General features: G+C 35.8%; 1 protein-coding gene across 1 annotated transcript; it reads left to right on the plus strand.

Annotated features, from left to right (window-relative positions):
* The first annotated feature begins 3 nt into the window (after positions 1–3).
* On the plus strand, positions 4–12,298 carry LOC123525510 (uncharacterized). Its single transcript, XM_053537728.1, has 11 exons — positions 4–7,737; positions 7,930–8,268; positions 8,573–8,738; positions 8,994–9,178; positions 9,329–9,558; positions 9,745–9,856; positions 10,005–10,080; positions 10,384–10,613; positions 10,768–11,101; positions 11,324–11,520; positions 11,692–12,298. The coding sequence occupies exons 1-11, from the start codon at positions 4–6 to the stop codon at positions 11,986–11,988; spliced, it is 9,900 nt and encodes a 3,299-aa protein (XP_053393703.1). The 3' UTR covers positions 11,989–12,298.
* The last annotated feature ends 3,733 nt before the right edge of the window (positions 12,299–16,031 follow it).

Raw genomic sequence — 16,031 nt, forward strand, 5'->3', positions numbered from 1 at the left:
CAAATGACACCCACTAAAAACTCACCACTGACGGATCAATTAATAAATCCAAATGGAGATATAGATACATCACTAACTATTTCACTTCCTAACAGGCCAGCCATTGAACTTTCAGCATCAAGACAAAAGGAAGGTCCATCAGTTAATTCAGTTATATCACTGAAATACGAAGACAGCAAGGCCATTCGCCTTGATAGTCTCCATCGCACTGGTGCAGTGAAACAACTCAAATTAAAGTTTACATCTCCATTTACTTCGGAATATTCTGCTGAAGGTGTGTTCCAGGCATCAAGAAATAGCATCAGAGCAAATGCTAATATTGAGGCAGAACCTTTGCTTAGCAGATGGTCGGTTACGGCAAGTTTAGACAGGACTAACGGAATCTCTGGAAACTTGAAGGTAAACACACCATATCCTGCTGTTTCCTACAGCCAGATTTCCATTCTAAGTGAAATAGTAGACGGCTCCAGACAGTCATCAGTTGTAGCTGAATATGTTCCAGGTCGTATTGTAAAACTGACCAGCATGTACCTTTTCAAATCTAATAAAGACATGCAAGTCTCCTTGGAATTATCAACACCTTTTGAAATCATATCACATGCTTCTACAGCTTTCAGACACCAAGGTGGTTTGTCAGCTTTCTCAAATTACGGTGAAGTTGAATACAAATCAGAAAAGATTTCTGTTGAGTCTAAATTTTCGATGACTAATGGTATTCAGAGTTCAATCCATATAAAATCTCCTTACACACAGGATGTTTCTGGGTCTATTCGACATGACGGTACTATGAATAACTTTGCAAGTCATGGTGAAGTTACATGGGGAAAGACAGTTTCGGCAGATTTAAAACATGAAGGATCATACAAAAGATTTTCCAGTTCTGCAAAGGTATCTTCTGACAGCTCCAGTTATTCTGGAAATATCAACTTTAATCTTGGGCCAAAAATGTCTACTGAAATATCTATTGAAACTCCGATAGAAAAGTTTGAAAATGTGCGTATTTCACATGCATTTGAAGGCCATTTCTCAAAATTTACCAACCATGCTGAAATATCATCCTCTGGCTTTGGAACCATTTCATCTGATGTAAATTCTGTTTTTGAGAATTCTATTTCATTGACAGTTTCAGCACAAACACCATTTACGAATTTCAGGGATATGAAAGCAGTATTTACACATGAAGGCAGCCTTTCTCGCTTTACAACACATGTTGAATTTCAGAACGGATTATCTAAATATTCTGGAGACATGAAACTTAATACAGAACAAGCTGTTAGTTTTGAAACAATATTCAGGACACCATTCAAGAATTTCAAGATGACAAGATTGTCCTTGACTAGCGAAGGATCTCTAAATAACTTCAAACTCCATGTTGAGACACAGCTTAATAAGGATACCTCTGAGGTAGATTTGGTTTGCAACACTCAAAGGAAATACGACATTGATCTGACAATCAGAAGCCCATACACTAACACCATAAAAGCATCTTTGGACCACTGGGGAAATTGGAAAAAGTTCCAAAGTAAACTCAATATACGTTCTGGAAAAGACAAACTACTGTCAAGCATTAAATTTGCAATCAGGCCTACGTTTAATACAATGATCTCCATTAAATCGCCATTTGCATATCTTAAAAATCAACAACTGTCTCTTAAGCATGCCGGAAGTTTGAACAGTTTTAAATGTAATATGCAATATAATTGCAATGGGAAAACATATGTAGGTGATGCTTCCTTCCAGAACCTCAATGCTCTTAAGGCTGAACTCAATTTGAAGGGCCCTACCTTCCGACCAATCAATGTAGCAGTTTCGCATGACGGTACACTCTCTAACTTTAAGTCTGCAGCAGCCATGTCAATGGGAAAGAAATCGATTCAAGCAGATGCCAACCTTAACATGGTGAAAGGTATTAAAGGCAGTATAGGTCTTCTTACTCCATTTGAAGGCTTTGAATCAATGAACGCCGCTATTTCTCATGCAGGAGAACTCAACAATTTCAAGAGTCATGGTGAAATCAAATACAATCTCAAATCTGGACAGGTAGATGTGACTCTCGATGCAACACGTGATGTTTCCGCCACCATCACAATAACAACTCCTTTCGAAGGATACAGAGACGTAACATCCACACTAAAACATACTGGAACCATCGATAATTTCAATACTTTGGCAACGTTTTCACGAGCGGGAAAATCTATTGAAGGACAAGCATCTTTCCAGACAAGTCCGGTCTTATCTGGTAGTGCATCTGTCAAATCAAGTTTTGCATCTGTTGGTAATTACGACATGTCTTTTAATCATGAAGGTACCTTGTCTAAATTCAGTACAAATGGAGAGCTGAATATTGGAAATAAAAGATCAACTGCTGAGGTAGCATTCGATTCTACAAACGGCTATGAAGGAAGAGTAAGCATTGATTCCCCATTAATGAAGAAGACGGAGGTCCAGATTAAACATACGTCCACAGACAATTCCCTTAACACAAATGCTTTCTTAGCACAAAACAATGTGAAACAATATAGCATCCAGTCGGACCTGAGTCGTAAACCAATGAGTGGGATCGTGACAATTACTACTCCGCATGAAGGCTATGAATCAACGGAATTGTCTCTTCATCATGACGGAACTGCAAATGATTTTAGGTCAAGTGTTTCACTCGATATTCTAGGAGGCAGATATGAAAGTGAAATTCTGTTTGCACCATTGCCAGATATGCAAGTTTCACTTGCACTTAGATCGCCACTTTCTAAAGATATTGAGGCTAGTATTTCATACCAGGGTAAACCAACAAACTTTAATTCGAGGTTCAATTACCTATTCGGAAGAGAAAGTAAGATGCTTATAGAAACAAATCTTAATGCTGATGGACCTTATTCTGGAAATATGAAAATCATTTCACCTCTTATGAAAAACATAAAGGCATCATTCAGCCATGACGGTGGATTAAACAACTTCAAATCCAAGGCAGAGGTAACGTATGCTGGAAAGAGTACTGAGGCTCGTATCAGTCTTCAAATAAATCCAGATATTGAAACAACAATGCATTTTACCTCACCTTTAACAGAAGATCTTGATATCAATTTTGCTCATAACGGACCATGGACAAACTGCAAATCTAATGGCGCTATTACCTATGGCGGTCAAAAACATCTTGATATTGATGGCCAGTTCAACTTTGATTCAAATTTGAATGGTGAGCTGAAGATATCTACATCAGCTCCAGGATTTAGTACAATGTCAACAAAGGTTAGTCATGAAGGCGATCTATCCGGGTTCCAGTGCCACGGTGAATTTGCACTTGAAGACAAAGCCGTAATTGGGGATATCAAATACAGACCAACTGAAGGAAGTGTGAAGATCTCTACCCCTTTCCATACAGATTTTGATGGATCATACAAATACAGTCCAAATGAAGGAAGCATTAGCTTATCAACACCATTCATGAAAAATGTACAGGGAAATTACAAGGTAAAGGATTCACTCCATAATTCCTTATCTGATGTTGCATTGTCATATGGACCGACGAAACTCTTAGGAATTCGTGGAAACATGGATTACCCGAAATCTGGTGAAATTTCTTTTGAGACACCTATACAGGGATATGAAAACACTCGCATTGCTCTGACACGTAGAGGTGATATGGGTGGAAACGCTGAATTCGAACTCAATGGAAAGACACACCAAGCTGATCTATCAATCAATTCAAACGAACGAAAAATGTCTGCGTCAGCATCAGTGAATTCACCCGTGCTTCCAAAGATGTCTTCAGATATGAGTTTCAGTGGAACAGTGTCGAACTTCCAGTCGCACATTGACGTTGTTTTCAAAATTGACAAACACGCGATTGACTCACAATTTTCGATGGGAAGAAAGATAGAAGGAAGTATGCTCGTGAAGTCTTCACTAATCCCAGAACTTTCTGTGAATTTCGACACAAACAAAGATCTTTCAAACCTTATATCCTCGGCTGATATCTCATTTGATTCCAAAAAGATTTTCAACATGAGGTCAACACTAGAAAACGCTAATAGAAAGGCAGTAAACATTGATGTAGTGATTCCAGACAACTCTTTCAACTTTGCATCCACCTTAGATGGGATACTTACAGATTTTAATGGACACGTAGAGACAACTGTGAATAGTGTGAAAACCGAGGCAGATGCCAGTTTCAGTTTGAAACCAGTTTCAGTGAGTGTTTCATTGAAATCGCCATGGACAGGACCAGTCAGTTCAGCTTTCAATCTTAATGGAAATATTGCGGATTTCAAAGGACATGGTGAATTTTCCTACAACAATATCAAGAATGAGGGCGACATTTCATTCGGAATGTCCCCACTGAGGTCCGATATTACGATCAAATCGCCGGTAAAAGATGTAACCGTTTCATTTGCTCACGACGGAAACTTTAGAAATTTCAGAACCCAAGCAGACGTTAGCATTGATGATCAGAAACTTGATGCCGAACTCATCTTCAATATTGAAACAGCTATTGAGGGAAGTGCAAGTTTGAATATGCCTAACATGAAACCTATGAAGGCATCATTTGAGCATACTAATACTTTGAACACCTTGAGAAATCTTATGTCTATGGAGTACGGAGAAAACACTCTGGCAAGCTCAGAACTTACTCTTTCATTCAACCCAGTCAAAGCAACTGTTTCGATAAAAACACCTTTTGATGGCTACAAAACTGTGTCTGCTCTCTTCAGTCACACCGGAGGAATGTTGGACTTTGACAATCATGCTGAAATAGTCATTCAAGGCAGAAAATCCCAAGCAGATATGACTTTCAACTTTGGCTCAAAACTTGAAGGAAGAATTTCTGCGAGCAGTCCATTTTTCCCTTCATCTGGATTAGGATTTAATTTGTCTGGCAATTTAGCTAAATTTTCAACTGATGCTGATTTGACATTTGGAGATAACAAATATTCTGTAGATGCCTCAATTGACAGCAGGGTAGGCATTGATGCATCAGTAACAGTAAACACTCCAATAAAGGGCTACAAAACAGTTTCAGCAAAACTAAGTCATACAGGTCAATATCCTAGGATGAATTCTTTTGCACAAGTGAAGACAGGTAGCAGAAACTTGTTAACAGGAAGCGCGCAAATGGACAATACTGATGGAATTAGTGGCAAACTATCACTTCAGTCTATAATGACGCCTACATTTCAAGCTAACATGGAACACACCGGAAGTCTTTCAGATTTTAACACAAATGCTGAGCTTCGAATAAATGGAAAGCCAATTTCGGCAATTGTAGGACTCAAAACAACCCCATCAGTATCAGGCATCTTGTCACTTACTTCTCCCTTCGCTAGGCCAGTGTCTGGATCGTTTGAATTAAAATCTCTAAAGAAAGAGATCTCTCTACATGCAGAAGGAAACCTTGACAGCAAATCAGTAGTTTGCGATGCATCAGTTGATTATGGTAATACTATTGGCGCAAACGTTGCAATCAAAACACCATTCACAGGCTTTGAGAAGATGAAAGGTTCAATTAAATACATTAAAGAATACAAAGGATTTACAAGCAATGCAGATATTGAGTTTTCTGGAAAGAAAATTGAAGCTGAGGCTAAGTCAAGCTGGAGACAAGCAGTAACAGGATCTCTTTCTATAAGGACACCGTATGAAACACTCAGAAGCTCCTCTGCAGAATTCACCATTGATGGAACCTTCCCAAAGATTCAGACTGAAATGAGCGTTTTACATTCTGAACAAAAGTATTACCTCAGTGGTAAAATTGATAATGGTAATGGTCAATTAATGATAAATACACCTTTCACGGGTTTTGAAGCCCTAAAATCTTCTTTCAGTTATGAAGGCACCAAGGAAAACATGCACACTGAAGCAAGGATTAATTATATGACCGGAGAGGATATCTTCGTTTCATTCCAAAACGTTCAGACCAGTGAAAGTCTTCAGACAAAAGCTAGAATTGAAACACCATATATTGAAGATATATCTTTTGATTTGAACTTCAATGGACAACTAACTGACTTTTCGAACACGTTAACTATTACGATGGGCGAGGCCAACGTAGCTACTTCCACAACAACTTTTAAACTTCAAGGCACTTCTCTTGACCTTGATACATCACTCCGTAGCACGTTTTCTGGATATTCTGATGAACAGAAATTAAGTGTTTCATACGAAGGACTTTTGCCAAACATGAAAGCATCTGCAAATGCCAAATTGCTTGGTAGCTACTTCTCTTTTGATACATCCTTGCAAGTTGATGACACCATAAATGGTATGATTGCTCTCAAGACACCTTTTGCTAATCTGAAAGATGTTGCTTTCAATTTTGACCATGCCGGATCGTCTAGACGATTTACGACCAAATCTGAAGTTCAGTACGATACCAACAAAAAGATCGAGGGAACCCTTCAGTATGTTAAATATGGATGGAGGAGACTACAAACTTCATTAGATGTCCGAACACCATTTGCTGGATTTGAAATATCTAAAGCGTCTTACCGCCACACAGCTTCTGTTGATAGTTTTGAAAGTGACGCTGATGTTAGTTTTATGAACAAAGACTTCAGCGGAAATATACGTGCGTCTATGACACCCTTGAGTGCATCTATTTCCGCTACAACACCATTTGATGGATTTGAGCAAATTGGAGCTGACTCAAAGCTGACATACAGCACTGGGACATTTAACGCTGAAGCTAATGTTCAGTACATGCAGGGCAAAACAATATCTCTTTCATCTAGTGCAGATATAATTTCAACGCCAAAATCAGCAAACATCAAGCTTACAACTCCTTTTCAGGGATTTGAAAACTCCGAAATCATACTGAGTACCAGCGGTGATTTAAGTAACTTTCAGTCTACTATGGCGGTCTCATCACCCTTTACTCCTGCCCTGCGCGCACGGGCAAATATGAGATATACTTCATTGAAAAACATGGAAGGATCCGTTACTTTCAGCAGCCAAATCAAAAACTTTGAAAATCTGAGATTTACTTTGAAAAATGAGGCTAACCGTGCAAAATATGACAGCAAAATAGAGATGTCTTGGGCTCCAGCAAAATCAATCACCTTTGATGGATCGTTTACAGACAAAAGATACGAAATGAGTGCCGATATGACATTATCAACTCCATTCCAAGCTATGAGACAGCTGAATTTAAAATCTGAAACAACTAACCAGTGGTTAATCTCTCAGAAACTTTATGGAAAATACAATGGAAAAGTTTTTGCTGATCTGGACCTTAGCGCAAATTATGGGAACAAAAAGTCGGCTTCATTGCTCATGCGTTCACCAAGGACACTACTAGTTGAACTTGAAGGGTCTGTGGAAAGCAAATACGAGGCAGCTTTAACCGTGTCATCTGATATTACCAACGTGAATAATGGTGTTAAAATTAATGGTGTATTTGACCCAAGAACAAATGCCCTTTCAATAAAATACACTTGCCCAATGAACACTATATCTCTCGACGGCACCTTCGACAAATCTAACACCAAATTTGACATGATTATGAATGGCAACCGTTATGGCTATGACATGGCAATCACTGGCACTGATGGACAGATCAAATTTATTTTGCCAAGCAGAAGTTTGAAAGTAAGTGGGTCACAATCCGCTGGTGCAACAGAAGGTTCGTTCATGTGGGATGCTGACAAAGATGAGACGAGAAAAATTGGATTTCGATCAATTCTGAGACCAACCAGTGACTCAGTGAAGGCTGACATCACGCTTATGATGCCAAGCATTGGAAAGGTACGCTTAAAATCTATCCCTAATATTAAATCGTTACCTTTTTAGACATTTTATTACATACCCAAATTTTGATTTGTTAAATTAATATTTTTTACTCGTTTCGGAGCAGATTTACACCTCCTCAATATAAGTTTATTAATAATTGTTACTGTTATTATATGTTTACGGTTATAGAATATTATTTGTAAACAGGAAGTCCAGATCGATTCACAAATGAGTTTGAACAAGGGGCGTATTCTCTTTGACGGAAAAACTGAACTGACATATTCACGAGACAGCCGGAAGAAGTTCACAATAATGTCCCGTCTAGAGGACGTCTCAAACAGCTGGTCAGCTAAAAATTACAGCTTCACCTTCGGCATCAGTCATCCATATACAAGCGTTGATGTCCAGGTGTCATCTCAGTTTGGAAACTCAAACCAGAAAATTACAGGCGGTATCAACATGAATTACCTAACGGTGAAGAGAGACGTCAAAACATTCTCAGTGAATGGTGAAATTGATAAAGCCCGCAATGCGTTCTCCCTAGATGTAAGTAGTTGAAAAGGTCATTTAAAGTATATAAACGAATAAATAATTGTCTTGTTAACTAATAAATTTGATAAATCTCCTAATATGTACTATAATATTTGATGATTTTTAACGGATATTTTTACTTTCTATTATTATATTCTAAAACTCCCTAGTAAAATTGAAATCTAGGAAGCGTAGAACGCAATAATGTAAAACTGCAGCAGACACGATTTGATTGATTCATTTGAGGTAAGACCTCCTTACATTGTAATGCTTTAGTACTTCAATTTATACAACATTTATTTGCCCCTATTTCAAACAGATGGACACACCTATGAAGAAGATAGGAATCAATGGTAACGCCCAAACTGTTTCTCCATACCGCCTCTCGCTAACTAACAAATACGACGCCAAGCGTCCACTGAATACAGTCTTCTCATTTGACCCAAGCAAACGAAGTATTGACTTCCAGATGAACTACGATCTAGGTATGTATGGAAAAAAAAAACATTTAAAAGTGAATTATGTATTTGAAAGTCTTACATTGTTAAGTTTATAAACAAATAATAGTTGTACTCTATTTACTTTAGGATTCTTTTTCTTGTTCATACGGATGAAGATTCTATAATAAACTTTGTCCTTGTGTTTAATGCGTTATTGTTGTAATTATCTTGATATGTGTGCCGTTTATTGTTTAATGTTTTAAGATACTGTTATTAACATGTTTGTTCTAATGTGTTCAGACAATCCAAGCAGTGAGTTGCATCTCAGCGCCAAGTATGTAAACAGTTCTGCTGTTGCTGCCGAGATGTTCCATGTTGTAAACAGACAGAGAGTCACTGATGTTCTTCTTGCTCTCAGACTTAACACTTCAAGTCTGCTTCATAGCCATATTCACTGGAGACCAGACATGATCAATGATCTAAAGGTAATTTTATTGTCCATTCCATAATATATAGCATTTTCAAATATTTATATCATATAATATGCAACATATGTTTGTAAAATAAATGTACCAAATTGCAAATTTACAATAATCCTGCAAAGCATTTATTAAGCATGATGAGTTCTTTTTCAGGCCTTGTCCGACAGAAAAATGAATACATATGAACGTCGTCTTAGAAATTTCGCTGATGTAGCCCTTAACCATATGACTTCTGAACTCGAACAAAAGACTCAACTGATTGGCAACTCTTTTGCTGAGGAAGTAGAGCCAGTTGCCGCCATTGCTGAAGAGAATCTGGAAACGCTATCTAAGATGTACGAGACCAATGAATATTACATCAGAGATATAACTGATGCTGTTGTGTAAGTCTTACATCAATTCGATTGGCTTATATTTATACTTTATAATAAGAAATATAAACCCTAATAGAATAGTTGTACTATAATTCATTTAGAGTTTATATTCGATATACATTTCTAAAATGAGATTCGGTAGAAGTTCCATTTGTTATAGGTGTACGAAATTAAGGATATCTATTTTATATTTAGTCTGAACCTAGCACAAATGGAAGAGCTATCGGAAGAATACATCAATCTCCTCAGAGCGAAAATAGAAGAGAGACTTGCTCACTGTTTGGGAAACTGCAGAGAAACACTTCAGGTATATTTTCATTATATTGATTAAATCAATACATTTCTTTTTAATTTCTACTTAAATAAGCATGTCGCATACAAGTGTTTTTCATAAGACTTGACTGTGTATTTGGCTGGTCGGTCGTAACAACTGTACAACGCATTTTATATTTTAGGATACGCTGACAAAAGTTGAAGAAGCAACTGGATACATAGCGTTGAAGACGGTTTATTTTTACAGGAAATATACAGGTTAACATACATTCATTTCAGATGCATTTCAAAGATGAAATGTATTAAAAAATGGAAGACTAATGTTAGATGATTATAATAAAATTCATATTTAGTTAAAGGTTTGTAGAGTTGGATAGTCTGCTTGATTGATCTAAATTCATGTATACATACAATGATTAGATCATAAAAACATAATAATTTTATAAACATGTAAAATAGCATGTATTAAAATTAAAAATAAAAAAATCAGGGGGAAACGGTAAAAATATTTCTTATAGATTTCTAAACAAACAGCTAACCTTTACGTGATGTTTTTTGTAGATCATGCATACAATATCAGCAAACCAGTGATTGAAACTGTCAATGACAAATACAAATCTTACGTGCAATATATGAACCAGCTCAACACTTCTCCTCTTTCAAACATGGCTGATGCATACACCTCTGCCATTTATGGAACCCGTGACGTCATCAGCACAAGATTGTCACCACTGATGGATCGAAATGATGTCAGATATGTCAAGTCAATTTCCGACAGAGTATATCAAGAGGTAATTGATAAGATCAAAGTTACTAAGTAAATATACCAGAATTCTTAACTAATAATTAAGTAATTAACTGTTAATAGCAACACAATTTCAGGGCATTGCATTAACAATGTGTTATTTATTAACCAAATTAACATTAAAAATATTTTGCACATAGGGCCAAAATGCGTACAAATACTGGGAGATTCGCGAAAATACAGAGATGGTTGGAAAAGCAGTTGCCGACTGGATAAGAGAGGAAATCGAAAAAGAAATCTCAGATATCAGAGCCACTGTCATGAACCTATTGAAATCAAAAGTTACAGTCTACGATCTCAAAAATGGAGAAATTCAAATGGAATTCCACCTCCCAGTTCCTCTTAAATCATTGGACGTTATCCCAAAAGTTGACTTCATGCCATACGTAGTAAAGGCCAAGTCATATATTCCAAATATGCCTTCATTGTCCATGCCATCAACTGACGTCACAACATGGCTGCCACCTTTTGATGGTAAGGGTTCTTTTCTTTGTAAACTGTCTTTCAAAACAATATCTATTATCCATGAAACACGTCAGTATACTTTGTAATTTTCAAACGTGATAGATAACAGTATAACATATTTGATTCCAAAATTACCACTGTGGATAAACATGTATCTAAATTTCTTAGTCGTTGATTTAATATCAGTACATTAAAAAGAAATAGAGCGAAAGAGACGTATTTCCATTTCAGCCATGGCAACAGTCGAAGGTAACAAAATAACAACATTTGATGGTTTGACATATGACATGGACAGTAGCTGTACATTCATGCTTGCACGAGACTATGTCAATTCCAACTTCTCTGTTATCCTAAACAGGGATGGAAACAACAAAACCATGGTTATCGTCAAAGGACAAACTTCCATCAAAATGTTCTCTAATGGAAAGGTAACTAGTTTTAATCCTTCGAAGTAATCAATGCTCCGTGTAGATTTTCGACAATTTGGTCAATATTTAAGACTTTTTCATAGCAAAACTGTTATACAATTGTCTTCCTATCAGATCATGTTTTACCCGTCATTAATATTACCTAAGCATGTTTTATCTTTATTCATGCAGGTCGCTGTAAATAACATGCCAGTTGAACTACCAGCTATTCTCAAGGACGTTACAGTTACATCCCTTGATGGTCACGTGACAGTAAACGTTGCTGGTCACCTGAATATCGACTACTACAAAGATCTCGATACATATATGGTCAAACTGAATGGATATTACTACGGCAAGACCAAAGGTCTCCTTGGTTCCTATGACAACGAGCCATCCAATGATATGATGACGTCGTTTGGAAAGGTCACTAGCTCTACCGAGAGATTTGCTAAGACCTGGGACGTAGGCACTGAACGTTGCCGTTAAACACAGGACATGATAAACTGACTTAATAAACTGACCAAGAAAACAAACAACATGAGATTATAAAACTTTTGATTAAAACTGATTTTATTTTTGATTTATCTTTAAAAAATACTGACATTTACAGACTTTTTTTAACTCCTAAGCCTTAAAACTTTAAAGTTCATAACTTTGATATATTAATCTATGATATTTTCTCATAGTACAAATATTTGTATTCTGAGCACAAAGCATGCAATGCAACTGCATACATCCAAAATTATGTAAACAAAACTGTTTGTCTAATAAATCAATAAAATGAAATGAAAGCATACTACCACTTGTGTTTTTTTATTACTATTACTACTACAACTAGACTTATAGAATACGTGAAAAGCTGGAACGTGGGAAGAAAAGATAACTTCTTAATCAGAATTAAATTGAAGACGATTTCGTCGTGTGTCAACAAAGACATCATAGGTATACCCTAACCTGGTAAACAAAGAAACAGATATAAGAATGAAAATTTCGCAATGATGCCTGTTTAGTAAGACATGTTATATATACATATTCTATATTTCTTTTTAAAAACAATGTTGGAATAAAATGTCAAGTTAAGGGACACATGACTTTCCTTTAGACTGAAGAATTTAAACTTAAAAAAATAGAAATCCTTTGCAAAATTATTTTAATTGGATTTTAATTGAATTTAAAGTAAGGATAATTGTTAATTTTTATTCAGAGGCATCAATGATATCATAATTTAGTTTTACAATTGTAATACATCTTAAAGTGGAAACAGATATCATCGAAATATACTATTTACCTGCAACATCCGAGTAAATAATACAAGTTCAAAAATTGTGGTCTTAATTATATCCGTAATAATACTGAACATTTGCGAATTAAGACGAAGTGGAGTTATTATATTATGTGCGGTAGCCAAAATGCGTGAACTTAAAATACCACCACCACGCGGTAGGGGATATAGATTTGGCTTCGTCTGTCCGTCCGTCCGTCTGTCCGTCAGAGAAAATCTTTAATACACCTCACAAAAAATATTGAACGACCGCCCTAAAAATATTGAACGGCCGTCATGAAATTGTGCTGGAATGTTATTTAACATTAGGAGTTGCGCACCTAAGATGTTAGTATATCTGAGTACAAAGTGCTCAAAATGAGCTATTGTGGTAGCGATCTTAATCCAATCGTAATGAAACTTATTCAGAATGTTGGGTTTTACACTGGGTCATAATGTGACTAGGTCAAATTAAAAATAAAGCTTGTTAACACTCTAGACTCCATTTTTTCTACTGGATCTATATAAGACCTGATCAGAATATTTTTTATAAAATCAGCATAAAGTTTAAGAAGTTTCAAAAATAAATTATCTAGGGTCAAAAATGAATATCATTAGGTGAAGTCGTGGGAAAACATCGTTAACACACTAGAGGCCATGATTTACTTTCTATCATTATAAAACCTGGTTAGAATATTTGACTTTATAAAATCAAGATATAATTTTGTATTGGATTATCTGGGATTAAAAATTGGATCATGAGGCTGTATCATAGAAAATATAACATTGTTAACACTCTAGAGGCAATATTTTCTGCTGGATCTTATGAGCTATGGGTAAGAATATTTGCCTTTATCAAATGTAGGTTAATTTTGAAACGGGATGAACATCTAGGTCATTAAGCGAGATAACAGAAAAGCCTTGGAAACACCCAAGAGACTAAATTATTTACCGGATTAATATGAAACACAGTCGTAATACTTGCCTTTATCAATTCTACGCCAAGTTTGAAACTTGGCCATCTAACGTTAAAAGGTAGGACTTACTCATAGAAAAACATTCTTTACACTCTAGATGCCGCATATTTTCTGTATGAAACTGAGAAAGAACATTTCTCTTTATTAATGTAGAAATATTGTTATCTAGGATATAATATATAAAAGAAAATAAATATACTTAACACGTTTCAACCTGTTATCTATGTCGTCCGTCATTTTGTTAAGACAAAGATTCTGACCACAAACTTTTGGTAATATGTATAAAACAAAATGTTCTCTGACTGACAGACGGAAGGACAGGCAAAACCAAATTTATAACCCTTACGTAAATGATGGCATAACAAGCAAAATCAGTGAATTTATCCCTCGCAAAATAAGTTGTTTTGTGGATGAGGGCAGTATATTTTCAAAGAGTAAGATGATTAAAATTTCTATGGTACATTTCGCTGTCTAACATTTTCTAATAAAGGCTAACTGGTAGCAGCCCTCGGGTGTGGTCTTTAATTTGATTGAACTATTGGCTCGGGTATCGTGTACGTATATAAATTAATATGTATATAAACTAATAGTGTTGGTACTTTAGCTCTAAGCCTTGGACTAGGACCTGTTTAATTAATTAGTGGGATGCTTTAGTTCAAGGCTGGTAGCCGTGACTGTGACCCCATAAACTTGTCAGTTAGAATGGATCCGGTAGACTGCTGAACGTGACTGGAACTTTTTAGACTGCTCAACATGACTAGACCCCTGTTCACTAGCCATTTCACTCCACTGGCCTACAGGAAACTTGAATGTATTTGGACTCCCATAGTTAAAGTTTCTAAAATTACACCTGGGAAACTACACAACCTTTAAACTTCTTAGAATTTCATGGAACTCATTTGCTATAACCTGAACAGTTTCTGGTGTAAATAAAAGAAAACCCTTACATACAGATATTACAAACATTTTGCAAAGACGATTGTTGTAGTCTGGGTCCAAGAAAACATTTACAAAATTCCCTTGTGAAAGTTTCTTATTGTAAAAACTGATCCTAAAACCTTTAAATTGCCAAAGTAAAAGTAATAGCAATGTTTCACACCTTTAGAAATAAAATATAAAGCCAAAATATTGTATAAATCAAACAAGAGCCAAAAGTAAAAGTAATAGCAATGTTTCACACCTTTAGAAATAAGATATAAAGCCAAAATATTGTATAAATCAAACAAGAGGCAAAACGCGTACATCAGTAAAATTTGAAGTTTGAGACTATGAACATATGGTAGCCTTTTTATACTCCCATAGAATCAGACAACAACTCATAGAGTGATACTTTGGAAATGAACGCTCCGCAGAAATGTTGAATAGTAGAAAGAACGCTCCTCAACAAGGTGCGGACCACAGATTTTAAAAAATATAATTATATCAATAATACAGAAATATATGAAATAATAAATGCAGAATCGTCATATCGTAAAATTCCCTTAAAAGAGAATGGCAACACATCATGAATAAAGCAGTTAAAACAGTTAGAAGGCCGTTTCAAAGCTGCACTTTTGCCTAAAGGGTGCTCATCATGAAAATTAATATGATTTTCATGTGTAGCAAGTTCACTCTAATAAATACAGCGAGTTACAACATTTTCTTAAAGTATTGAGGAAATTCTGAGCAGAACTGTTTGATAAATGACGCAGGATCATATGAAATCAGGAATTTAACACCAGGAAAGTAAATTGAACGAGTAAGATTTTGTAGACCTAAGTCGTGGAAGACATGTACCTGTTTGTTTTTCTTATTTAGATATTTATTGACTAGATACAACAATAAAAATCAATTATCGGTTGTGGAATACGTAGAACGAAATCCGGCCTGAGACTCAATTCTTAAAAGCAGTTAAGATACTATATCTATAAGCGAGATTATCGGGGTTATTAACTTGGCATGTTTTTATGTAGCAATACTATAACTGATGCAGGCGAATTAGATAGAAATTCACTAGGCTTATAAAGTCTGTTGAAAAGTTTTCTAATAAAGGATAATAAAATATGCATACTATAAATAAAATGTTCTGAAATTAAAATGCCAGCAGAGAATTTTTTACGGTTGATATTATTTACAGCTTCAAGGATCTCCTCATCGGATATTATGCTAGTAAATAAGTGTCTTCAATGTCGTCTAAAGCATGATGCCCGTCTAAGTTAGCATTATAATCTTTATCATTGAAAGCCTGCCTAAAATATCCATCATACCATGGTTCTGATGTTATGTCATAGCTGGTATTTTCTTTAAGATTT

The sequence above is a fragment of the Mercenaria mercenaria genome, chromosome 3 (genome assembly GCF_021730395.1).
Source record: "Mercenaria mercenaria strain notata chromosome 3, MADL_Memer_1, whole genome shotgun sequence".
NCBI classification, from domain to species: domain Eukaryota; kingdom Metazoa; phylum Mollusca; class Bivalvia; order Venerida; family Veneridae; genus Mercenaria; species Mercenaria mercenaria.

What these genes read in the sequence shown, in the direction of transcription:
- LOC123525510 (XM_053537728.1), top strand. Translation starts at nt 4, where the DNA reads ATGACACCCACTAAAAACTCACCACTGACGGATCAATTAATAAATCCA. An exon ending in ACATGATCAATGATCTAAAG is followed by an intron (nt 9,179 to 9,328) that starts GTAATTTTATTG and finishes GTTCTTTTTCAG; the next exon opens with GCCTTGTCCGACAGAAAAAT. An exon ending in GATATAACTGATGCTGTTGT is followed by an intron (nt 9,559 to 9,744) that starts GTAAGTCTTACA and finishes TTTTATATTTAG; the next exon opens with TCTGAACCTAGCACAAATGG.